The 27156-nt window shown below is 43.4% G+C and overlaps 2 protein-coding genes across 4 annotated transcripts in view; one reads left to right on the top strand and one right to left on the bottom strand.

Annotated features, from left to right (window-relative positions):
- Nucleotides 1-2605, top strand: part of CLDN10 (claudin 10) — a 51527-nt gene extending 48922 nt beyond the window's left edge. For all 3 annotated transcript variants that reach the window (XM_044437783.1, XM_044437782.1, XM_044437781.1), the window contains exon 5: nt 2390-2605. In XM_044437783.1, the coding sequence (XP_044293718.1) occupies nt 2390-2516 (127 nt within the window). In that variant the 3' untranslated portion in view covers nt 2517-2605. The remainder of the gene's footprint in view (nt 1-2389) is intronic.
- A 2080-nt stretch (nt 2606-4685) lies between these two features.
- Nucleotides 4686-27156, bottom strand: part of DZIP1 (DAZ interacting zinc finger protein 1) — a 40564-nt gene continuing 18093 nt past the window's right edge. The window contains exons 7-19 of the mRNA XM_044437762.1: nt 26041-26178; nt 24540-24602; nt 23407-23547; nt 21475-21526; nt 21260-21316; nt 15721-15866; nt 14083-14275; nt 10423-10552; nt 10035-10088; nt 8828-9027; nt 7563-7690; nt 5867-6050; nt 4686-4789 (exon numbers count right to left, since the gene is read on the bottom strand). Coding sequence (XP_044293697.1) covers nt 4707-4789; nt 5867-6050; nt 7563-7690; nt 8828-9027; nt 10035-10088; nt 10423-10552; nt 14083-14275; nt 15721-15866; nt 21260-21316; nt 21475-21526; nt 23407-23547; nt 24540-24602; nt 26041-26178 — 1569 coding nt within the window. The 3' untranslated portion in view covers nt 4686-4706. The remainder of the gene's footprint in view (nt 4790-5866; nt 6051-7562; nt 7691-8827; nt 9028-10034; nt 10089-10422; nt 10553-14082; nt 14276-15720; nt 15867-21259; nt 21317-21474; nt 21527-23406; nt 23548-24539; nt 24603-26040; nt 26179-27156) is intronic.

The following is a 27156-nucleotide window of genomic DNA, read 5'->3' as shown; positions in this document are numbered from 1 at the left end:
TAACTCAGCTATGAAATTAAGTCGCTATACATCATGGTGGACACAAACGCCCCCAAGCACTTTCTTCCGCCCTGCAGAGCCCATCCGGCTCTTTGGTATACATGAGAGCTGAGGATAATGAAGCAGGAGGGAAGATGGCTAGAGCCCAGGTGGAGGAAAACTCTGAATGAACCCAACTGAACATGCTCATTCTTGAGCCTATTCTGTGGCAGTGAAGGTGGCAAAGAGATGATTCAAGTGATTCGGGACCTTTTACATTCTGGCCCCAAAAGAAAGTTTATCAAACCCTCAGTAACCTGCTGTGATGAAATTGCACAACACTGAGGATAAAGTTGCTCAGATTCGTTTTAAGTTGGACACCACCATTATCCTAGTTCCATCAGCAGGTTTCCAGAGCACCATCTGGCCCTGCTTTGCTAGATGAGTTCCAGCTATTGCTATCTGAAGATGTGAATCAAGTGCTTGGCCTACAACCTGCATGCTCAACCTTCGCCATTCTGGCTAGTTGAGAGATACAAGGAGGGGATTTGCACCTGGTTCCAGGAGGCTGTGAAAGCTTCTTTGAGAGAGGGAGAGGTGTCAACCCCTTTAAAGGCAGCTGTGATTGCACTACTTCTGAAAAAAACCTAACCTGGATCTGGAAGATGAAAATAGTAATAGACCGATAGCCAACTTTCCCCTCCTGGGCACAATGTTCCATGGGTACAGGCTAGGCAATTCCAAAGGCACTTAAATGAAATGGATTATCTGGATCCATTTCAATTGGGCTTCAGGCTTGACTTTGGAATGGAAACTGCCTTGGTTGTCCTGTGGGATGACCTTTGTTGAGAGAGAGAGAGAGAGAGAGAGAGAGAGAGAGAGAGAGAGAGAGAGAGAGAGAGCGCGCGCGCGCGAGCGCGCGCGCGCAACCCTGTTGCTTCTCCTGGACCTTTCAGTGGCTTTCAGTACCATCACTCATGGTATACTTCTGGAGAGGGTGGATGAGTTGGAAGCTGGCAGCACTGTTTTGCAGTGGCTCTGCTCCTGCCTGGCGGACCAACTCAAGATGGTGGTGCTGGGGGACTGATGCTCTGTGCCATGGCACTTGTGGAGTTCCACGAGACGCCATCTTATCCCCCATGCTTTTTAACAGCTACATGAAACCACTGAGATTACACTCAGCTCTACCTCTTTTTCATCTAAACCAGGAGAAGCAGTGACTGTTCTTAACCAGTGCCTAAGCTTGGTAAGGGACTGGATAATGGTCAATATGCTGAAGCTCAATCCAGACAAGACGAAGGTGCCATTGATGGGCAGGCCGGCCATCCAACTGGGAATTTTTCAACCTGTCCTCCCCCTAAAGGACAAGGGTCATAGCTTGAGGGTGCTCCTGGACCCCACATTATTTTGTGTCTCTCAGGTGAACTCAGTGGCCAGAAGCACCTTCTGTAAGGCTGTTTTTCCAGCTATGTTCCTACTGAACTGAGCAGAGTGGAGCTACAGTTATCCATGCACTGGTAACCTCTCTCCTGGATTACTGTGCTCTATTTTGGGGGGGGGCTGTCTTTGAAAACAGGCTGAACACATCAACCAGTTCAGAACAAGGCAGTGCAGCCACTGACAAGGACTGGCCCTCATCAACACATCAGGCCAGTCCTCTGTTGGCTGCACTGGCTGCCGTTCAAAGTGTTAGCATTAACATACAAAGCCCTAAATGGGTGATATCAAAGGGAGTGCTGTCTCCATATATCCCTACGAGTCACCAAGATCAACAGAGGTCCTTCTCCAAGAACACTCCCCCAGTGAAGTAAGGGGGGGGGGAGGTCAGAAGGGCCTTCTCTGTGGTTGCACCCCTTATGAAATATGCTCCCAGGGAGGTGTGCCTGGTGCCATTGCTGCCGCCTTCCCGCCACCAGGTAAAGACTTTATTTAACAGGTGTTTTAATAGCTGAACTGTTTTATTTAAATGTTTACTAATTTTAATCAGTTTGTGGTACATTGTGACCTTTTTCACTTTCAGTGTCAGATTTTGTATTGTTTTAATGGATTCTTTTGTTTATTTTTATTGTTGCTGCTGCTGCTTTTATTGTAAGCCACCGAAGGAGCCATGGGGCGCCATATGAATTTCAGGAGGAGGGAGGGAGGGAAGACATGCTCTTTCAGTACTCAGCCTGCAGTACTGAGAAGACAATATTGAACTACTTTAAAGAGATTAAGAAAATGTGTTTTGAATGCAGAAAATGCTAAGGAAGTGCTACATTGCAAGATTTCTGCTGCAAAAGCAAAGTGCGTTTTCCTCAATGCATGTTGGTGCATGTTAAGGACAGGTTTATTCTAATGAAAAAAAAGTGGCATTGTCTTTTAAATACTACAGTTTGAACTGGAAATGGTGCAACTTTGTCTTTTTCAGGATGCGATACTCCTACAACAGAGCTGCTTCTGTGATGTCTACTCGAACAAAGGCCTACAATGACTCAGCCGATTTTAAAATGCCCAGAGCCCCTCCGAAGCACTTTGACAAAAATGCCTATGTGTAGCCAGAGGGTCTTCAGGAATCGATGCTTTTTTTAAAAATCATGTTTGTGCACTTCATTCACAGAATGATTTTTAGAAAGGTACTGGTGTCATTATCATCAGGAATAAGAATATTTTATAAATGAACTTGTACCTTCTTGATGTAAATTTTCCTCATGGCTTGTTTTAATGATGTTATGCATAAATTATATCTGTAAATCATGTGCTTTTTTCTTTCTGTAAAAAACTTATTTGAAATAAAGTCACTTCACATTGGTTATGGCTAATGGCATCCCAGTTCCTGGAGACTGAAATACTACAAGAAGTCTCAAAAAGTCCCAGCTTTTACATGGCTCCTAAGGTTGTAGTTTTCTCTCTGTTATTTAGCAACCAGCTATAAAGACATGTTAAAACAGATTGAAACCAGTGAGATGAAGCACAATCCCAGTTGTTTATACAATGAAACGTGTTCTAAAGCTTTCGAATCCTGAAATGCATCCTATTGGGTAGTTTGGGGATTCTTTCACAGAAACCTGTTCCTTTCCTCCTTATTTCTCAGGTACAAATCTTTCTGAAATCTGCAAGACACCTAAAACAGCTATTAACTGGGCATCATCTGCCCAGGGACATCTGAATGCTTCTTGAGAAATTTTACCAGTCTTAGCAGATTCGCCTCAGAAAAAGTCCCTTCCTTGATGTATAGCCAAAAGCATGGCTGTCAGATATAGGGAGGTGTTGATACTGCTCTGCATGACTCTGGTACGCCCACAACTGGAGTACTGCATCCAGTTCTGGACTCCACGTTAGAGGAGAGACATAGCTAGGTTAGAATCGGTTCAGCACAGGCTTACAAGAAGAGTAGCTGTGTTGGGATGGGTAACCTATGAGGCGAGATTGAAGGAACAGTGTCTTTTCAGCCTGAAGACGACTCCAAAGGGATCTTTTAATGACTGATAGGTATGTGAGGGGATGTCATGTGGAGGAGGGCCGTGATCTGTTCTTCCCTGCAGTGGAGGGCAGGACATATTCCAGTGGGGCAAAGCTCAAGGAACCAGGCTTCAGGCTGGAGATCAGGAAGTAGTTCCTGATGGTTAGGACCCTAGGAGAGGGAATGGGCTGTCAAGGGAGGTGCGATCCATGAGGGTGCTCAAGGAAAGATTGGACAGCCACATGTTGGGGGAGTGCAGCCGACTGGAGCTGGGGGTCAGCTTAGATGACCGGGGAGACCCCTTCTGACTCACTTTGTTTCTGTTTCTAGACAATTCAATTCAAATTTTTCTTCAGGTGAAATTTCTATGGCAACTCATTCTGTGGTAAATCATTAACTTTACCATGGTTTCTCCTGCAGAAAGCCTATATAGTTTTAAATGCTCTAAGAGACTGAACAAGACGGCTTCTGGACCTTCTACACCATTTTAATCACCCGTCAGACAGGGAGCTTCCTCTTCACACTGTAAGCCAAGTTCTGCTGTCTGTAGTAAGCAACCGAGGAAAAAGATGGTGGCAGGAGATTATTTTCCCCTTGGTGCCTCCAAGCATTTAAATGAGGGGAGAAGCAACTTAGGACAGTCCATAGGGAATTTATATCCCCATGTCTCCCCTTTGGGACAAAGTTTAAAAATGATTTAAAAAGGAGATAAAACATCTGTAACAAGAGGGACTCCCAAAACTCTGTGGACAAATTTAGCCTGCAAGCAAGCAAAATTAGATCTTTTTAATGCTCCCTAGTGCAAAGGGTGCCATTTTCCCCCTTAAAAGCCCCCCCCGCCCCCCAGTGGAGGCACAAGTAATCTGGGGGCTGCATGTTGCCTACCCTTAGATGTATGTGTGAAGTCTCAGCACTGATCTGGGCATCCACTGCTGAGAGTGCTGCTCATTTCCTTGCAACAATTGCCATATTCTGTATGCTCGTGAAGAGAGTAACATTTTCAAGAAAATAGTTTATTTAAGATGTTCATTTTTTCTATAAAGTTTAGCCTAAAGACTTGCTTTTATTTTATTTTGGGGTTTGTTTTTTTGTAAATTACCAAAATTACTGGGTCAGTTAATACTGTTTAATGATAATCGCTTATTCCCTTTAAGCAGTCCTGTATTAAATCAGAGAGAAAGAAAAAGACACCAGACTTTTGTAAACAAAAGTTCCTTGTTAATGCAGACCAAGAAAAATGAACAAAAATCAGATCGTTGTAGAAAAAAACACATTCCAAAGAAAATCATATATCTGAAGAGTCGCTCCAGTCGGTGACCGTGACCAAGCTGCTTTTTAAGGTACTTGTAGTATCGGCATCTTGAAGGCCTATTTAAAAAGACAACAGTGACATTATTTTTAAAGATATGCATTGAGAGAGTTCCTCTCAAGCACCTTATTTCAGTACTCTAGCCTTCTTAAATAATGCACGGGAATTTTCTAGGCTTATGTGCCAGGGCTTTAATGCACAAACAGAAAGGCCTGAAGCTGCACCCTTCAAAAACTACCGTGTCTGTGGGAGTCCTGCCCACCTTGCCGCCATGTGGACCTCTTTGTGAACAGCCTGAAAAATAGCTTCTTTTAGTAGAGATGCTACAAGTGTGATCCGTGAAGCCTCGGCTTCATCTGCTGAATGCTTCAGGGTGAGAGAGCGCTGCACTTCCAGTGGCAATAAATCATCATGAATGTTGCGTTTCATATAAAAGGGCGTCATGCTAAATTTTTATTTTAATTATATGGGAAACACAAGGCCTTGGATCCAGAGAATCCTTTGCGCAAGGAAAAAAGTGCTTCCAACAAGAGCAAGGGGCAGGCTTGGGTCAGAGCCAACCTCATTCTGCCGCACAGAAATGCCCAGGATGTGCAATGCGAGGGGAGCTGGATTCCCCTCCCGCGGCTCAACATGCCTTCAGATCCCCATTATGCACAAGCAGTCCAGCAAACCCACATTTCGCTGGAGAGCGTATGCGCCCTCACACCCCAGTGCAACTCTTTTGAGACTGGATTTGCCTGCATGGAAGATCACACTTTTAACTGTATTTGTACAGTTCTATGATACTTTGATATTGTGGATTTTATACTGCCTACTGACGTTGCGTTTTATGTCGTTCTGAAATCAAGAAGTGGAGGGGGTGCAGGTTGAACTGGGCATCCACCCTTTCTAGAACACCATCCCTTCAGTAGGGCTGGACTCGGGAGTGCTTCTCCATTCTCACTAACCCCGTCCTTGGTGAAGGTGTCCAAGGACAGGCTGGACATGAACATGGCAGGCACATCATGAGCGGAGCCGAGGTCAGACTCGATGACCCGGGAGGCCCCTTCTGACTCACTCTGTTTCTCCCCCCAGCTGTGCAGGGCATCAGGGATACTGACCCCCCGCCCCAGCAGAAACCACTGCCACTGTACCTTCGTCCTTTGGCAGCTTTCCCGCAGGAGCTCCCCAGGCGTGAGGCATCGATGCAGCATTGGAATCGCTTTTGGCAAGGGCGGTTACATTCTTTGCTTTCTCCCCTTTTGCTAGCAAGGGCTTTTCATCTTCCAAAGATGACAAATCCCAGTCGTCGTCATCTTCATCCTCAACTCCTGTAAACTATTAAGAAAAGAAATAAACAGAACTTGTTAAAATTTGGACTCGTTCTATAGCCATCTGGCCCTCCAGATGTTGCTAGATGCAAACGCCCACTGGTGCCAGCCAGCATGCTCATAGGTCAGGGAGGAAGGAGGCTGGAATCCAACATCTGCAGGGACATTTGCTTTCCACCCTAGTTCTAAGGCCTTTGCTAGTTCTTTCATTCATAGGACCTGGCAACTGTGTGCTTAATTTGTTTTAATTTCTGGAAATTAACAGCATATGGTTAAGATTTGGTTTGGTTTGTTCTTTTTAATAAATAGCACTTATGTGAAGGAGACTGGAATATTTACAATATTTAGCAGAATCAGTACCAAATACTGTGACAGCGGCACTGGAGCAAATCTCAAGGAATAATCATTATGCTTTTGTAGTAAATAGTGCAGTGCCCTCTACTGACTGGAGACTACAATGTGCAATCCAAAGCTAAAAATTAGAATATGCACTGCATTCTCAACGCAATGGGGCATTACGCCTGGTAATCCGTCACATGCCATTCTCTATCCCAACTGAAAGTGAAATGGGGGCAGAAAAAAACTAAATTAAAAATGAATTTAAATTCATTTTCTTGTTTCCAAGTTTAGGAAGTTTCCTTATCCCAGCTCAGATTAGGGTCCTATCAATTCCAGTATGGTCTACCACTCGCAACTGCTGTCCCAGGTTTCAGACTGAGACCCCCACCACCTGTTAACTGGTCTTCTTAGCTGGAGATGCTGGGGGACTGAACCAGGGACTTTCTGTATGCAGTGCAGCTGCTTTGGCACTGAGGTCTGGCCCATTCTCGTTGTCCAGGAGGCAGATTTTTGGAAGAATTTAGCATTATAAGAGTTGCTTACCACAGGGGCAGAGAGCAGTTGTAATCGCTTCTTACAACTATTTTTATGCTGGGCCTCTCTTCTCTAGATGCAGCTAAGATTCTGTGTTAGGTGGATAATTCCCAAGATGTAGATAATATTATGCTCATAGATAATATTCCAAGCAGGATCTTTCTCTTAAAGCTTAGAGAGTGAACAGATCCCTATGGGGGGAAGTGCTTCTTAGGGTGAAAAGCTGGGCAGAGACCATGCAGGTCTCTTCAAAACCAGAGTCCGCAAACAGGATTGGACTTAGAAGCAAAGGAGCCAGTGCAATGAATGAGTCAAAGTGCTTTTCCACAGCAACCCCTGGCCCTATTTGTCATGTCCCTCGGAGCTGTTTTTGCCTGACTGCAACTAAAACAGTCGTGGGACACTACATTATATAACTGACTATGATTTAGGCAGAAAATGAATAAACATCAGAGTTGTTTTTAACAGTTGGATCATTGCTGCATTGAGCAAATAGTGGGCATGTATGACTTTTATTAGCAGCTAGAGAGCATGTGACAGAAAATACTGAGAATTTGGAAGGAAACGTCCCATCCACTCATCTTTAATGGGGAGGGCTTCAGAAAAGAAAACTTAGATACAAGTCCTCACACACAAAATTGACTACCTTGACTCCTTGAGCACCCTTCTGAGCAGACGCTAAGCCAGCAATAATTTCTCCAGCAGGTTTACTTTCCTTTGCTTGGTTCAAAAGAAGGAATTCTGCTTGGTCCGTTGCTTTCTGGGTAGGTATGCCTACGTGATCATGAAAATGGGACACCATCAGTTTTGAACCCAGATGATTTGCGAGTATGGATGCCATCTACACAAGCACTGGAGTTGCAGCACCATTGCTGAACCTTTTTTCCAATGAGACCCACATGCAAAGCTGTGTTCTCCTCGGATGGGTGGCATTCTGGATCCTCCTGTTCCCACCCTGTAATTAAGCCCCACTCTGGTAGCCATTATCCAACCTTCCCCAACCTGGTGCCTCCTCAGTACTGTGGACATTAGTCTCACCCAGCATAAATCAATGGTCAGGTCTATGTGGAGTTGCTGAGCAAAACAGCTGGAGGGTAAGGCCGCCACAGGTGATCTGAAATTGCGAGCAGGCTGATGGAGGGACTGAAGCACTCTGTCCCTCCTCTTCACCCAGGACAGGAACCAAGCAGCCCGCTGGAGAAGGAGGCCCCACCTTCCACTCCCAGCATAAAACACGGCAGGGCTGCTGCAGAAGAGCCAAAGCTCTCCACACCTCCCTGCCAGCCCCTACAAGTCTAGTAAAGACACAGGTTCCTAATTTTGCAGGCTTGTTTACCAGGCTTAGATACTCTGCTAATTAAATCCTGGAATGACTCAGAGATCACTTCTATGAGTAAGAGGTTATGGAACGTATAAAATGCCCAAGAGCCATATTCACCTGCTACACCACCTTAGACTAATAAAATTAAAAGAATGTCAAAAGTGCATGTACTGTTCGCATTTGATGGTCATTTTTAATTTAACACCATGGGGAAATATATTTTTAACATACATGGATGTGGCCGAAATTCAGCATGCAGTGACTAGCTTAAAACAGAAGGGAGCACAGAGAAGGATGCCCACATCAAAGGCTGCAGGTCCAGCAATTTGTACTCTGTGACTACCAGAAGCTTATCAGGTGGTTAGGCATGGACCTGGAAGCTATGGATACTGGTGATGTATCCATAGTTTACCTGCCAGGTACGTAATGGAATTGGGATAATACGATTCCTGGCTGTTCAACATACTCCTGGAGAGCTGACACAGTAAAGCTGAGCCCAGGGCAGTGTGAAAAGGTCAGTTACACCTCCACACAGATGCTGCGTGCCTTCAGATCCTCCCCAAGGCTGCCCACAAAATTAACTTCCATACTCTTTGAGGGCTTCAGAGTTACTCCAATTTCTTCCACCTCATCTTCTTCGGGAGAATTCATATCACTCCGGCTTGCAAATCTTGACAAGCTGCCCTTGCTGGTGCTCTTGGATGCTTTCGGCTGAGACAGTTCGGGCGAGATGTAGGCCTGCATGATATCTTCTTCCTCCACTTCATCCTCTGAGCTAAATGGTGGGGTTCTAAAAAAGCCAAAACCAACACAAACCAAAAACCACAATGCTGTAGATTAGTCTGCTTCAATAATTTGTTGCAATTTTAGAAAATGCGAACTGTGACAGCACAGCAAGAGGTTGTTTTAACCAAACTCTAAGCAACCCTGTTATCGCCTTTAGCCAGAGTTTCCCTCCATTCTGAAATTTGGACCATCAAAGAAAGGAAAAGTGGAAGAGGAATCACTTAAGTGCAGTGAATTCATTCTGGGATCACACAGACGCATTTTTACCTACCCCACTGAGTATTACTACTTTCAATATTAGCTCATTTCAAGTCTCATCATCCTAAAGGTGATTTCTTTAAGAATGATGACTTCCACCAACCCAAAATTTCCTCCACGCATCTGAGGATACAGGAAAAGGTCCTCCACTAAGCAATATTCTGGGCATAGTAAAGAAAATGCAGAGCTCCATTTTGGTCTCTCTAAAGAAAGGCGAATTCTGCCCAACTAAATAATCCAGCTGATTTTATCTTGGCATCTGTCATCTGTGCTTCATGACCATTATTTGCAGACGGCGTAAGAAGCTGTGTATATGAAGCATGAAGAGAATAAGAGGCCCGTGTATTTGTGTTTGAGTTCAGCACACATGTTATTGGCATACAAAGAATAAAAGTATTCATCAAGTTTTTAAACAAACAAGTTTATAGGCCTTAAGGCTAAACTTTGTGATGTAGCCAAGAAATCAAAGGACTATTAACAAGACTTATTAGGAGTAGAGTGTCCTGCAGATCTTCCTACCCCTCCATATTCCTTTGCTCTGTCTTCATTTTATTTATTTTAACACTTTTATTTCATTTTATTTATTTTAACAATCGCCTCATGGCTCTTTGAACTTATTGACTAGCTCTTTATGCATTGTAATATATACAATTTTAGCTTTGCATTAGTTAATAAGAATATGAAACTTGGGATTCCTAGTACAGTCTGGAATCGCACCAATAAATAGGCATCATTATCAAATGGAAGACTTACGTAATACTATGCAGCTTCCTGGGAATTCCATCCTCCACAGTATTCTTCTTATTTCTGGAAGAAACAAACCCCAAAAATGCAGTTTTTGCTGCCTAATTATGTTCTTATATATAGAATGAATTGTTAATGCTGCATGAAATGGAAGCAATTTCTAAATGTAGTAAATTAATTACAATGAGGTAACAAATACATAATTGATTATTCCCCTCTCTACAGAACAGCTTCAACATTCCCTCAAAAGAATCTTCCTTCTGCAGAGTCAGAGGAAACAAATTAACAAACTTAATGGCCTCATTTCTTTCTTGTACTTCCAATACAAGGTAGCTTACGACAATAAAAATGAACTGGAACAGTGCAATTTACATCTTAAGTGAAAGGTTCCTCTTACTTTGGAGTAGAGGTGTTTTCAGCAGGGATAGTTCTTTGCCTGACTGGGCGCTTGGCAACGGAATACCGTTTTGCTGCTTTGGGTAACACTGTGGATAACGAACCTCCTGCGTGAGCTGCCCTCTGCTTAGCTGGAATGAGATACAAATAACCATTAAGAACTATGGCAGACAGGCCAAAAGAAAACTGTGTGCTGCCAAGAATAATGTGTCCACTAAAAAAAAAGAGGACCATCTTGTTTCACGTTTGCTGAATTGTTTCCAACAGCCCCAGTTAAGGAGGCCTCCCTGGCTCCCTCACTGAAGGTCTTTCAATGCCCCGGAAGGCCCTTTTATTTTGGCAGATTCAGGGCCTGTCAAATCACTGGCTTTCAGATCCTCTCCCTTTCCCTGAATTTTCACATACTCATCATCCACTAGTACTAGTTTTCATTGCTGTTTGTTGCTTTGGCTATTGATTGTTTTCACCTTTTACACTATCAGTGACCTTGAGTCCTTTAATACAAACAAAAAAGAAAGGTGGCAGTTTATACGCTCTTAATAGGTAATAATTAATAATATGATATAGGCAAATATTATGCCTATGATAACTATTGGCTATCTTGCTTCCTTGTGTTGGATGAAGGTTTCACAAAACTGGCTATCCCTTGAACAAAAAGAGGGTTCTCTGTCCCACACATTTAGCAGAACACTGCAAAATTTGAAGTCAGTCCAGGCACCTGGACTGCATTATCACAGCACAGATAATCAGTGAAATTTCCATTTTTGAAGAAGGCACTATTTAAAGCAATTTAGGGCATTTGTTGTTGCTACGTGCTGTCTCTATTTGATCTATGACCTGCTTGTTCATCTTTTCTGTCAGACCATGGTATTCACAAAGGTCTCCAGCATGATGTTTCAAATGCATCAATTTTCTTCCAGTGAGCTCTCACACATGCACCCAGTGATTGGGAATATCAACTGGATGACCCTGGCCTTGGTCTCCAATCAGCTGTTTCAATTCTTTCTGCCAGTAAGATGCTATTATCTCCGTATCTCAAATTACTAATGTAACCTCCACCAATTTTCACTCTGTCCTCTGTTCCTAATTCGGCTTTCCTTATGATATGTTCTGTGAACAGACTAAACAGACAATGAGGTGAGATACGCCATTCTATAACCCTTTCCTATAGTAAACCATTGTCCATGATATGGGTCCTGCATTAGGACAATCCAGTGCGGAGGCACTCCCATTTCTTTCATGACCGTCTATAGCTTCTCATGATCCACACAGTCAAAGTTTTTTGCTGGAGTCTATAAAGCACAGACTGGTCTTCTTTTGAAATTATTTAGTGTACTCCAGTGGCCAAGTGCCTCTTCCTTTTCAGAATCCAGCTTGGACGTCTGGCATTTCCTGTTCCACATAGGGTAAATTTCTTTCTTGCATGGGAAATTAGTGCTATTGTCCTATAGTTGCTGCACTCCTAAGCACCTCCTTTATTGGGGGCTGGAATGGATTTTGAATGTTTCCAGTCTGTGAGCCACTGTTTTGTTTTCCTTATTTGTTGGCATACTTCTGCTGATACCCTATCTACTCCGGGCACATTATTTCTTTCAAGCAGCTTTCAGTTCACTAATATTGCAGATTCTTCTTCACAGGCTCCCTCTTCAAAGTAGTTTGCTATCCTTTTATTTCTTCTGTACAGTTTCTTTAGGTATCGTTTCCACCTTCTCCTTATTCTATTCTGGTGAGACACTATGCTCCCCTGTTGTTTTTCAGTACTCCTGATCTAGTTTTGCATTCCCCTTTGATTTCTTGGCTCTTTTGGAAGAGTTTTCTTGTTTTTCTTCTTTTGTAGTTCTAGTTCTTTGCACTGGTTATTATAATAGCTCTTTCTGTTTCTATGTATAGACACTGAAAAGTTGCATTCAGGATTCTTACCCTATTTCTGTCTTCTCTTACTTTTGCTTCACACCTGTTCTTAGCAACTGTGTTTCTTCTGTTATACCCATCTATGCTTTTTTTTTCTTTTGCTACAGGACTTGTATTTTGGTATCCTTGCCTAATAATGTCTCTGTTTCAGCTCATAGTTTTTCTGGTTCATGGTCTACCGAGTTCAGTAACACAAATCTGTTCTTTAAGTGAACTTGAAGTTCTTCAATAATGTCATTGGCGACATACAGGTATGTGAGGGGGTGCCACATGGAGGTGGGTAGAGACCTCCCCTGCAGAGGGCAGGACGCGCTCCAACAGAGCCAAGCTCAAGGAGCCAAGGTTCAATTTGGATGCCAGGAAGCACTTCCTGTTAGGGCCCCAAGGGTAAGGAATGGGCTTCCACGGGAGGTGGTTGAGGCCCCATTGGCGAGGGTGTTCAAGGATAGGCTAAACATGCACATGGTGGGCACATCAAGAGTGGAGCCGACTAGAGCCGGGGGTCAGCCTAGATGCCCTGGATGGCCCCTTCTGACTTGCTCTGTTTCTATGTCATAAGTTGTCTTTTGGTACTATGCTTTTGTTAGCATTCTCTTTCAGCATTATTCTGATTTTTTATATTAAAAGTTCATGGTCTTTACCCCAATCTTTTTCTGGTTTTGTTTTGGCAGTAAGAATGCAGCTTCTCCATCTGCTGCCCACTCACACAAATATTCTGATGTTTAACTGTTCAATTTCTTGCTTTACAGTTTCCAGTTTGCCCTGATTCATGCCCCTCATTCCATGTTCCAGTGGTATGGATCAGCAGCACTGGACTTTCCTTTTGCCTCTGTGCACACCTACCACCAGACTTCCTTTCAACCTTGATGCATTTGTCATTAGTGACAGCACTGTATGTACCTCTGCTCTTCCACACTAGCTGGTTGAATGCCTTCTGACCTGGGCACTACCGCTCGTTTCGTTTTGGATTGTTTCATTACAGGGTTTACAAGGTAAGGAATATTCAGAAGTGGTTCACCGTTGCTCCTTCTGTGAAGTGCTAACCAGAGTTAGCGTGTGCTTCATTGCTGTTGTCTGTGGAAGACCCTCCACCAGCGTTGCCTTCAAGTACTGCTGCTGCCCAGTAGCTGCCATTCCAGAGCTCTTCCATCCTCATCCTCACTACAGAGATCCATTCTTTTCTACTGATGCAACTGTAACTCCTTAAGAGGGAGGGTGCATGTCGAGCTGGTGCCTCAGCTACGACCATTCCACCCTGCTCAGAGTCCTGCCTTATGAGAGAGTCTGGTCTCCTGGGAGCATTGCTCTTGGCTGCGTTGACACTCTCAAACCCCCTCACCACATTCAGGTATGCATCCAAGAGAAGGATTTCAGGCATGCATGATTAGATTACAAACCAATTAATCTGTGTAGGATATTCCACAATGATCACAGTGTCTCTGATCACTGTTGCAGTTACACCAAGGGCCAGTGCTTTGCATGTTATCAAGGAACACTGTGGACTTCACTGACTGCCACCCATAAGCCCTGAGGCAAAAAGTTAAATTGCTTATTAATTAACTCTTTGACTTCTAACCTATTCTGCAACTTGCAGCTTCTGCAACTTGACTAGTTAATAAGCCTACAGTTTATAAACATTCTTTATACAGAAACAGGCATACAATTGCTTTGTTTTGCAATATCATGGTGGAGTTTAGCACTCCCCAAAATCTGAAGCTAGGATGGGGAGAGAACTAGGAAGTTATTGCACCTTCTGGAGAAAGGTAAGAGCTGGACAGAAGCCTGCTGCAAGATGCTCTTTCTGCAACTCTGAAGCTGACTTGCCGTTCGAGTTGTTCTCGAATAAGCTGAATGTTGGGAACCTGCTTCCTTCTCTCTTCTCTAGCTGATTCCACAGACATTAGGACTCTGTTCAGATGATCACTTGGGATACCATGGACCCCCTGCGTGGAAGAAGTTGCATTCTAGTATACAGCAAACAAAATGCTTAAAAGAATGGTATGTTGTCTTCTATTTTTTAAAAGAACAATCTTGTTTCCCCTTTCAGAGGAGCATTTTTGAGAAGTACATTAACTAACTTCTGGAGTGGTGTTGCATTAAGTACAGCTGTGCAACTTCATTACACACACCCTCCTTCTGTGGGATTTTGATCTTTCTTAGAAGTCTTTCTAGCACAGAGTGGAAGAGATGTTGCTCTCCAGATGTTTTGAACTTCAACTTCTAGAAGCCCCTGCCAGCACGGTCAATTGGGAATCCTGGGAGTTAAAGCTCCAACACCTGGAGATCTGTGATCTGCTCATGCTTCTGGAGGGCACAGAGGAAAAGTCAAATTGCCCTCCCATTTGAAGGGTCAGCTGGATGAAGCTGTTTTCACAGAAAGCTCAGTTGATGGAAAACCAACTCATGCAGAGGGCTGCCTTCCACAACACGGCAGATACATTTTATTCAGGACAAAGCTGAGCGCATGACTGCTGACACTGGCAGATTAATACTATTAAAAAGTAAAAGAAAAAACCACCTCAGAATGTCACAACTATTTGGCTTTTTCAATGCTATTCCTTAATGGGGTGCTGAAAATGCTGCAAATCCTTAATCAATAACCCTGTGATTGTTAGTGAACACTTGTTTAGAAGTAGTGCATTTTTCCAAACACATGGAACAGTATTTACGATACTTGTCTTTTTCAAAGTTGCATCCCAAAGTTGTATTTTAAAATAATGAAGTGAAGTTTAAGAGATGGTGTTGCTATGGATTTTCAGCACTCTTTCCTTTCAAAACCAAAATTTTGGTTTTAAATTGTATAATTTCCAGTGAATAAACCATAATGATCAGCAGTTTTGTCCTCAGTGAGTTTGTATGAAAGATTATTAAAAATTAAGATAGTTTGTCCTTCTCTGCAAGAAATATCTGTAGCAATCGTGTTTTCCTCTTTTTCAAAATTATTCAAGTTTAAGCTTTTGCTCAGAATAAACTATCAGAGATATCCTACAAAACCACAAACTTCTTGCTACTTTATATACAAGAATACTGAAAACTTTGTAGGATAAATCTGTTTTCTTTGGACTATTTCTAAAGCACTTTCTGTACATAAAACATTTAGCAAACTAAACAGATTTTATCACTCCCATTAAAACTTCATGACTGAATACTTTAAATGTATTTTATCTGATACGAATTATCCTGATCAAATACAGCACTTCAGTAATTCACCGATTCCATGGACACACTTAAATGTGTGCTTAACTCTCTTCCACTGAAATTATGGGGACTCCAAACTTTCCTAAACATGGTTCTCTCGTGTGCCCCCAGCGCGTGCCTTCTACCCCACCTCGGCAACTTGCATGAACATTGTGCAATTCAGAGCCAAAATGCTTAAAGCTGATCTTACTGATTTAATTCCCAAGGATTCCAACTTCTCCACCAGCGTTTGTTCCAAAACAGCTCTCAGCTCTCTTGTTAAAGAAGGGTTGCTCTTCAAAGTGTGTACTATGTCATGCTTACTCTTTCCTGGTCTAGGCTCATGTTTCTCTGTTTCTGCAACATAACATGTACCTATCTTTAAACACATGGAACAGAATCGTTCTTACATACACATTATAAATAAAACTGTCTCCAAAGACACGTTTGCAGTATTTGGTGTGGTCGTCTGTATTTTTACCTGATCAATCCTGGGTTTTCAGTTTTGAAAGCCAAAAGAAAACACAAGTTTGGATACAATCCCAAAAGTCCACTGGCGGCTTGCAAAAGCTCAGGCGATGGAGCGGAAGGAACTGGCAGGCGGTGTGCCCCCCGTAGCCTCACCAGGAGGGCCTGCTGCCACCACACTTCCAGCTTCTGCAGGAGAAGAGGTGCCCAGGTGATACCCAGGGGCACTCTTCCTCCCACAGAAGCTGGTCGTAAGGAAGGGACCCCCACTGGGGGTGGCCACCCCTCTGAAGAGCCATGCCTGGCCTCGTTTCTGGCTGACACGGTCCTTCAGAGAGTCTGGCTGCTCTGCATAGTGGGCGACAGCCACAACGGGAGAGGGAGGGGAGGAGCAAGGAGGGAGCAGACGTGGGCAGGCAGGGAGAGAGGAGGGGCACCTCAGGCAGGTGGGCAGAAGTGAGAAGGGCGGCGGGCAAGAGAGGAGAGCGACGTGGCGGAGGCAAACACAGAAGGGCAGGGGTGAGGAAAGGGGCAGCTTTCACACCTGACTCTTCCATTTGCCACAACGGCTCCCACCTGAAGCCCACTGCTTTAAGGGCTTCCCAGAAACCTCTCCCATTAAACCCGTTACGTTGTCATCCATGGCCACCCACTGACATTTGTGTACTTCCGACATGTTCCAGAGCAGTGGTTCTCAACCGCTGGTCTATGGACCGGTGCTGGTCTGCAGGAAATGTCCTGCCGGCCAGTGAAAAAGCCCTGAGGAGGAAGCCCTTGGGGGGCGGGTGGAGCCAAGCGTTGCAGAGGGGCAGCGTACAAGAGCAGCAACTCGCACTCAGCCCGCTCTGCCATCACCAGGTGAACTGAGCTGCTCGTAGGAGGAGGTGGGAAAGAGCTGGCATGGCACCACACGAGGGGCAGGGCCACTCAGAGAGCCGGAGCGTGGGCTGGATTTTGGCTGGAGAGCCAGCTCCATGGGAGCCGGCTGGGAGCCGCGCTGCCGGTTGACCCTCTGGGCGGGCCCGGAAGACTGGGCCTTTTGTGCTGTGCTTTCTCCTGGTAAGGAAATGTTGAGGCAGGGCTATGTCGACTGTGCTTTCCTAGCCAATCTGGGCTGGTGTGTATGGGGGTTTGAGTGGGTGGGGTTGGTGGCATTTCATTATTTAACATTATAAGTATCATTGCACTATGTACCTTTGCTCTGCTGTTAACACTGTATTTGAATTTGCATTTGCTATAAGTATAGTATTACATTTATATTGATTCTGTATTTTGCTAATGTACATTTCTGATCAAGTATTCTTGAAAAGAAGCAAGAGCAGATTTTGCACTAGCCTTATCTGAATTAAATATTACTCTCTAAAAATTTCAGTTGTATTTAATTGCATTTAATTTAAATATTTTATTCTTTTAATGGCATTTTTTACTGCTCAGTTTCTGGTTATTTTACAGAATTATCATTTCTGGTATTATATTTTTAATACACAAAATACTATATTATGTATATAATGCTTTTTTATTTCTGCCTCAGCAGCACACCCCCCCCAAAATCCTATTTTTGCCAGTCCCCAGCTGTAAAAAGGTTGAAACCACTGTTCTAGAGTCACCCATGGCTTTTCAGAAAGTAAAATGAACTAAGTCCTCTTCGCAGGGGTGCTGGGGACAACCAAAGAAACAAAGGCAACTAGCAGGAGGCCAACTGCCCCAAAGGTGGCTGGAAGAGGAGGAGGGCAGGAGCACCAGGACGGCTGGCACTGCAGGAAAGGCTTTCCGGAGAGGCTGGTGTTGGGAATGAAAGGGTACAAAGGAGGTCCAAGAGGCTGGAGAGGTTACTTCAGAAGGAATAGTGGAGGCATTGTGGCAGCTGGCCCTGTTGAAAATATACTCAAGTGGCATGAAAACACTATCTCTCTTGCTGTAAAATATGACTGAAGTCAACAGGACAGCATTTTGGAAACCGTATATTCACGTGCATTTGCATTCCCATTGAAAACATTACCGCAGCAGGCGATAGAGTCTTTGACTGGTCCTATCATTACCTTTTTCATCCTCTGGAAGCTCCTCTATGGGCTCCAGCATGTGCACCAAAAGGGCCTGTTCTAACGATGAGGAAACACAGGAGTAGCACAGACAGAAAGACAGACAGACAGCACAGAAGCAGGTCAAGATAAAGGTCCAGAGGGCGAAAGTTATGCAGAAGAATAACACGGAGGTGCGAACATTTGATTCTTTTCCTTCTAGTTCATGAACTTCAGAGTCAAGTCAAATGCAGTTACTTAGGATCAAATATTTATAGGAGCAATAACAACCTCTGGGCTTTCATTCACAGGAACCCCACAAGTCAGACGACTTGATGGCACATAACAACAGCAAGCTGCATAGATGAGCATGTGTTTTCAGGACATGACGAGGTGAAGTTTTTACCATACTCAACCACAGCTGCATTTCTCAACCTCAGCTTGCTTCTGAAAGCAGAGGGGATAAAAGTAGGCCTTCAGGATTGAAACAAGGAGGCCACAGAACAGCCTGAGTCTAACGTCTTGCTCTTGCCTTGGCCTCTTCTCTGCTCCTCCTTGCTCCCCATTCGCAGAAACTGCAACTTTTTCTGAATCAACAGATTTGCAGTGGGGTAGAAGGGAGGAAGCACGTGCATGAGACGCCTCCTCCTACCATATGCAGAAAGGGAAGCAGTGAAACGTCACCTAGTTTCTTTAGAAGCAATTGCACAACATCCAGGAGAGCAGGGCTGCCCCTTTTACAAGGAGGAATTCACCAGCTCCAGATCCGAGCTAGTCCATCATCTCCTCCTAGATGTAGCAAGCCATGAAGTTGACTGCACCCAGCTGAGAACAGTGTCCACATCTTGGGCTGCAACTGCTACGCTGTATCTAATAAAGCTGGACCAGACGGAGTAGTGGGCACATCATCCGGGGATCATCCAGATCTATCAGCCTTTGGAAGGCAGGCCACCCACCCTAACGTGCCCATCACTGCTGTGGAGGAAGACAATCCATGACAAGGAAATTAGCCAGAAACCCCACGATCTCAAATCAACATCTGTCGTTTAGGCTGAGAATACCAGGACCACGCTGCATCCTGCTATATGCACTGGGTCTGTGACATCCTGGGGCACCTCCACAAGAGCCATGAGCCACCCTTGAACATCCCCTGAACAACAAGTCCTCACCACCACATTCAAGAAACCTCTGTCACCCAAGCAAAGGAAGTTTGAAGCAGGGAATGTCTAATATTAGAAAGGGTGTTAGAAATACTGTTTTCCTGAATGCAGCTTCTGGGGGAAGGACTTCCGTCAATGAAATAGGATGGGAGGAAGGCTTACTCAAACAGCCTTCTTACAGCTGCGCTCACCTCTCCTCCAATGGCTGCTACAGCTGCTTTGGGGCACAAAAGCCGGTGGGGGCAGGGTATTTTGGAAAAGCTGATCACCAATCTCCCATCTCCCCTTGCTGTTTGGTCCTAACAGTACCAAGTAGGATATAACTACTCAGAAGTAGCTTCCACTGAGTTCAGCAGGGCTTACTGCAAGGGAATTGGGGGCAGGATTGCAATAGCAATGAGATGCAACTAATTTTCTTGGGGTCATGGTCAACATCTAATTTTCAAGCAATGTAAGCACCCAAGGCAGTACTTTTGATTTCATTTTCAGGTCAGCATAAGGCAATTTTAACTTAAAGTAATACAGTGTACATTTTAGAATTTGTATTACAGTTGACTATGAACTGGGCTAGACTGGACCTGTGCTCCAGTCCCTCCCACCCCCAGCCCATCACTTCCTGCATGGAAGAAGCCACATCAGCTACTTCTTTGAGGATGGGAAACTGACCATGGAAAGAGGTTAAAGGAAGTGGGGAAGGAAGGAGAACAGAGCTCCAACGCACCTGAACTAGCATCTAGCTAAAATGCGTGATGGGAAGCCTCTAAGTTTGGGAGTTTATGAGCATCAAGGGTGCAGTTGATAGGATTGTGCTTTCAAAGTCCTAGAATAGATCCACTTAATCCAATTTATCCAAACAGTTTATGTTCTGTGAGGAATACTTCACCTACCTTCACTTTTGAAAAAGCAGTAAAGAATAGCATCTGAAAACTGTTTCTATGTTGCAAAGAGGGGCAAAATGGAACAGAATATTTAGCACTCTCATGAGCATGTTCTAGCACTGCATGTTTCAACTGCTTTGTTTGGATTTAACAGAACAATACAGCTATAACATACTCCTACAGTCTACTACTAGAAAGGGAGCAACTAGGATTTCCTTTTTAAAGCATAATTTTGAAACTGATTATCATAAAGGCAGAAGGGATAGAACAGGGAGGGATAGAAGGAAGAAAGGATGGACGGAAGGGTGAAACACAGAGACAGAAAAGACCTCTTGAGATAAATAAAACAGGCAATCACCAGAAAAACTTCTACAATTAGTATGCAAATTACATCCAAGACGTTTGTTCTGAATACTGAAAAGTTGCATGGACTGTGCTGAAGAACACTTAGCAACAGCAGGCATCATGGCACACACAGAGTACCCTGTATGTGTGATGCACAGAAACCGCAAAGAACTTCAACTATCTGGTACTGCTGGTATAAATGATGTGGAACAACATTCTATTCTATTTGACTTTTCAAGTGATATAACTTATTGTGTGGGCAGTTAACATGTGGTGAGACAACTGGCACTAAACAATATTGCACCTGCGTAATCTAAGTTTATCTGAAAGAGCCAAAACAGGATGGCCATTTCAAACAAATCAGTCTTACGCAAGTTGCAGTTGCCACATAATAAACATGGTTATGAGCAGACCTTCATGTCAAAGTTGTTTTATCACAAGCTTCACAAGCCTTATTTCCCCCTTCTCTTCTGCATTTTAGTTGAGAAAAAAAGAATGTAATTAGGTAGTGTATTATTTCACAATCTGATTAATAGTAAATTTATTCAAGATTGGCTCTAGCAGCAGACAGATTGAGGTGGATGTCTCAGTCAGCTAATTTTGGGTGCTTTAAATTTTGATTATATTTGGGCCAGCCTGAGTTAATTTTGATTACAAAATGGAATTTTATGTTCAAAGTCAAAAGCTTCAGTAACTATTATGCAAGAAAAAATGCCAACATGGTACAATTACATCAGTGAACTTGACATTGATCTTTTCAACACCTTTTAAGAGAGTTTAATGGAAAATATTGCTGTGTTAATTAAATTTAGCTGGTAGCTATTGTCATCCCAAAGGACAATAGACTGGTAAAGATTTCAAAGCCTATTACAGAAACTTACCACGCATGGATGGCAGACTTGATTTGTGCTGAACAACATTCTGTGATGAAGCTTTCGCTGGAATAAAAAGGTGTGGGGAGAAATCAACAACACATATTTTCGAACCGACTTTCCTCCATGCTAGTATAAAAACTGGAATTATTTAAACAAAGATTAACAAGCAAATAAGAGAAAGGGCCGTTTTAAAGGCTTTTTTGCTTGCAATGTCTACTTACCATCGGTTGACCTGATGCTTTCTACTGATTTTTTTGTGGCCAACTTTTGTATCTGAAATACATGAATAGGAAAGAGTCGCTACGCATTTAGAAATGAGATTTTTGGGATTGTATTTGCTGGAAGTCTCTGATTGTGACAAGCTGCAGTAAAAGGAGCAGGGTGCTAGTGGCTGGTCCCAGGCCTGTGGGCGTCTGACAGAGGGACACCGAGCCTTGGAGCTTTCTGCCCACCAAGCTCATGGAGGCAACAAGAACAAGATCCCAGCCCAAGCAAGAGGGCAAGCCACTCACGCTCTTCACTGATTCCTGCAATAAAGACTCAAGCAGTTCAGCACTGCTGGAAAGCAGAGTGAATATGATCTGAATCATGATTAAAACCAGTAGTCTTTAAGATTAAAATCATGGTTTTCTACATAAGTTGCACAGATGCCTGCCTTACCCACAGGTGGAGGAACTTCAATAAAATATTCCCAAACTGGGTCTTTTTTACATCCTGCTGCTACTATAGATTTTATCCTCCAGGGAAAGAATACGATGATAAACCTCAGGCTATGCACAAAAAGTTCCAAAGACTTATGGAGTATTCTGCTCAAACGGTTTCACTTTCGTTTTTACTGCTTGCCCCTCCCTCCTCACACTTATCTTCTTGCACAGATCTATTCCACTCCCAACAATCTAATTCTATTCACTGATATTTCTTTTGAAACTGAGCACTAAAGAGGTAAGGGGTTGATTCTGCGTACACAGATTTGCAAAGGAACAATTGGGTTAAAGTCTTTTACTTGACTCTGTATGTTTATTTTATAACATTTTTGATGTGAGAAAGAGGCACATGATCTCTGCAGATCCAACTTCACAGTTTTGAGAACTATAAAACCAAGCATCAGTGGCAGTACCTTTTAGACAGAAAAAAATGCTCAGTAAACTTACAGAAACCTCTAAAAGAACATGACATTGTGAATGAATTAATGGAATGAATTTACCAAAAATGTAAACAGCCTCTTCCTACATAATTAAAAACTGATCCTTATTTCATGATAATAACCCTTGGAACATAATGTATCTTAAATAGAAAGTTAAGTAGATTTTTCCTCAAAAAGCATCTTATTAAATCTGATTTAATTCAAAAAATCTGATTTAATTTTTTTAATTTTTTTTTTAAAGTCACCCAGCTGGAAAAAGATGTTTTCATTCCTGCTTAAGGTGAGCCCAGTATTGCCAAAAAGCCCAAGGCTGGGAGGTCAGCAGGAAGGCAACACCACAATGCCACTGGCAATTGCTTTATGCGAACTTAATCTGAATTATACCCAGTGTGATACAATCTGACTCCACCACCGGAACTGTCACCCAGTGTGGTGAAATGCATCAATCCATGGAATGAAGGAGGGTAATTTCTCCCAAGTCTGGGCTGGGAGGAAAATGGACCATGTTTTGGAGCTGGGTAAGTTACACCATGTTTAATCTTATTTTGCAGTGTGTGAAGCAGGTCTTTCCTGTCCAGCCGCCACTTGTTCGCAATAGTCGCCAAAAGTACGTTACCCATGATGGGATGCTCAATGGGTACTAGCTTGATAGACAGTTGCCTATCTGTCCAGCCAAGTAGCTGGCTAGCATGTTGTCCATCCAGCAACAAGAAAGCTTGGGTATAAGGAGCTGCTGTGCCAAGATGCATTGTAAGTATTTTGAAGTGCAGCCTTCGTCCACTCCTGAAAACTGGCAAAATGGCTTCTGTCAATTCTCTCCCACCCCAAAAAGGGATACAAATGTGAGGGGGAGAAGCATTCTGAAGCAACCTAACCCATAAAGAAACCTGGATAAATATAATTTTTATGATATGGTCACCGTACATTCATCTGTATTTCTCCATTTGTTAGAAGAGTCCTTTGTTATACTCTGAGGTTAAGATGTGCAATGGCATCAAACAAAACAGACCTGGTGCTTCTGTGCAATAATAAGGTCATTCTGCTCCTGAAGCCTCTGTCCTAGTTCTTCGATTCTCTTCTTATAGAAGATGTTGCTTGCATTGAACTCCTCGGTCATGGATGCTTTGAGTTTCTCAATTTGTGAGGTAAGCTGAATTTGTCAGATATGGAAAAGGAAACTGATAGAAATGTGACTTTAAACATTTCAATATTACACTTTTTAAATAGAAGCCAAGAATGCTGGCATAGCTTATATCTCCTTCTGTTCCAGCTGAATCAATTTTGCACGGACAGGGTAAAAGCTAGAGCCCACTCAAGTGCAATCTATAGCAGACATCCACCCACTACATGCCTCGTTTCCCATCTGTAAGCAAGAGGAAACCTCACCTGCACACACAGGCTGATTAGATGGAGGTTCTATTCTTAAATAGATGTGTCTGTCTTAGCTGGATGCTATGTGTTCAAACAATTAAAGCAGCTGTGAAGATTCTGGGTTCTTATTGGGAAACAGCTTTCTATGGGAGTAGCTTTAGAGCGAGACATAACACAGAGAAAAATACCCATGGGGAGTTTTTCAGTGATGCTATTTTAATCTTGGTATTGAATGTACTTTCCCTGACCTGGTACCTTCCAGATGTGTTTGACTACAATTCCTAGCATCCCCAACAAGCAAAGTTGGCAGGGCACTAGGTCGGGGAAAGCCGATCTATTATCATTCTGAAGTGTTATGAAACACACTTCTCGTGGGTTTCCCTGTTATATGGGATCGGAGGCAAAGTCATAAACAGTCACCTCGGTAACAACTTTATATTTTACTTAGTAACTGTTTGTGAGGCTGTTTCTGGTCTGCCTCCTGGCAGATGTCTCTTGAACTTCCCCGGCAAACTGCATTGCAAGCTATTGTGACATATAAAATAATCCTGCGGGGAGGGAGATATTTCCCCATAACATGGCACAGTCTTTTCCCCACAATGGGGATCCGAGCAGCGCTTCTCAGCTGTGAGACTGGAGGGCCGTCCCCAAACTCAGAACCAGGAATCTAAACTAGCCTATGTGCCCCACAGGCAATGTCGATGGCCACAGGGTTGTTCCCTCCATTACATACAGTCTAGGTTTCTCTATCAGATGACTGCACAGCTTTACCTGGTATTTTTCATGTTCATGTTCCTCCTGAAGAGCTTGCACTTTAGAAGTCCACTTAGTTTCCTATTCAAACATATGCATGCAGTTAGCTCGCTGGAAAACACACCCTAATTTAATTTAAATTCAAATATATTATAAATAAATGAAGTACTGATATGAACTGCTGCATCAGAAAAGCAGCCCTATAAGAGGAAACATAATGACTGCAATGGTGGCATAACAGCACTATTGGCTGTACTACACTTACATTTGAATCTGAACAGATGCATCACTGAAGCAAATCAGCAAGGCTAAAAAATGAATCGATTCTTTCAACAAGAAAACAAGTTCAAATGTTTCAGCAGAGGCCAGAATGTTGCTGAGAAATTCAACACTTTTTAAGCATGAATTAGCCTCCTTGGTGGCCTCACACGTGGGTTGTCCAGCCTACACCATGGGGGACTACGAAGGAAAAAAAATATTTGTACAGATGACAATATCTGAACTAACAGATATGCTATGTTCAGTTTGGAGATTTGGGATGGGGCAGGGTCAAACCTTTCATTGATACACCTAAGCCCTTGAATATGCCTCTTTGGATCACACCCTATTAAAAATGTTATGCTACATTCTGCACTTTTAATGCAAAATAATTTTAAAAGAGTATTACAGCACAATCCTATGGCCTCTAGATGCTGTCTAGGCAGCCACAGGAAAATTCAGAGTCCTGACTTCAGAAAAGGAGTCTTCCTCTCCTGCAGCTGCAGCCAACACAGCGCTTTCTGTGCCAGGGGCTTTGGGGCAGGCATATGAGGGGCTGTCTGGGTCATGGTCAGGGAAAAGGCAAGGCATTACTAGCGTAAGAGGAATCCCAACAACACCTCAGTGCCCCCCTCCCATTTTCAGGGCTAAAACAGAGGGCAAAGGAATCATGAAGGGAATGCTTGCTCCTGCAGTCCTCCTGCACAGAGACCCAAAATCCCTCCAGTCCAGAGGCTTATGGGCAGTCGCACTGGATGGTGCCCTTACTGATGCAAAGTACAATGGACCGTGCTTCTGGAACAACACACACGTCTGAGGCTCTAAAAATTGATGAGTCTCCCAATGAATAAACACCGAAGGCAGCTCAAGTCCATTTCAAAGGTTCACTATGTGCATGTTCATGCGCACATGCATTCCACTGCTATATTGCTCAACAGCTGACGCTACCTGGGCAGTTTGTGAAAATTAAAAACCAGTAACATACATTATGCACAGTGCAAAAATCTCTTTTCATACAGATGACACACACATGGCCACAATATATCTAAACAGCTTTCAGTGGGTAACAAGGATCTAGGACCTGATTAAAAAGCTCAGTATACACTGCCAAACGCCCGAGAGGAGAGCCTGGGGCTACCCTGTTGCCAAAATAAAACTGCACTGGTATCAGGCAGGCCTCATGAAAACGCTCTCTCTTCTACGAACCGAAAACAATGGAATTAACCTTGGAGAACAATGTGCATGAATTGAGTTAAATTACCTGTCTTTCAAGAAGCTCCATTATATTCTGATGATCTACAGTATTCTGATGCTTCTCTTCCATAAATTCATAGCTATCCTTTAATGTTCCTAAATTGGATTTCAGGTGTTTGTTGGACTTCTGTACTTCTAATAAATGCTAAAAGTAAAACAGCAACAATAATAAACAATATGGGTTGGCTTTTTATTGCAAGAAAATAGGAACTTGAAATAGTTCTTTTTTTGAAAAGAGAAGCGAGATGGCTTATTTAGGTGCAATCCTAGATTAACTCAGAAGTTAATCCCATCTAATCCAATGGAACGTATTCCTAGAAAAATGGACACAGAATTGTAGCCTTAAAGAATTCTGCTAGAAAATGCTTTCTTTTTTTATAATTACCAGCATGCCTGATAATAGAAACCTACCCACTTTCCTGAATTCAGCTTTTCAAAACAAGCAAGCAAATAGTCAGAATACAGCATTATTTATTCTTGAATGTTTCAGAGTGCCTCCTCAACCACTTTTGAACGTTGGCCCCAATCCAAGTGTGCACAGGCAAAACCCTCTCAGGAAAGCACTAAACATACAAATCAGCACGCCGTCAGCAAAGGAAAGGGTGGCAAGTAGATGAAGCTCCTTGCTCATCTTCTCAAACTGCTGATAGGTGCAATTATTCTACTAGCAATAGAATAGAAACATAGAAACACAGAAACAGAGCGAGTCAGATGGGACCTCCCGGGCTATCTAGTCTGACCTCCGGCACCAGCCGGCTCCGCTCACGACATGCCTACCATGTGCATTTCCAGCCTATCTTTGAACACCTGCACTGATGGGGCCTCAACCACCTCTCGTGGAAGCCCATTCCACACCCTCGGGGTCCTGACTGTCAGGAAGTGCTTCCTGGCATCCAAATGGAACCTTGGCTCCCTGAGCTTTGCTCCATTGGAGCGCGTTCTGCCTTCCTCTGCAGGGGAGAACAGGTCTCTACCCATCTCCATGTGACATCCCCTCACATACCTGTATGTCGCCAACCTATCCTCTCTGAGTCTCCTCTTCTCCAGGCTGAAGAGACCCAGTTCCCTCAGTCTCGCCTCATACGGCATCCCCTGCAAACCGGCCACCAACCTTGTGGCCCTA

This window comes from Varanus komodoensis, unplaced genomic scaffold (assembly GCF_004798865.1).
Source record: "Varanus komodoensis strain SLA01 unplaced genomic scaffold, ASM479886v1 scaffold31, whole genome shotgun sequence".
Taxonomy (NCBI): Eukaryota; Metazoa; Chordata; class Lepidosauria; order Squamata; family Varanidae; genus Varanus; species Varanus komodoensis.
This window is presented reverse-complemented; position numbering and strand designations above follow the sequence as displayed.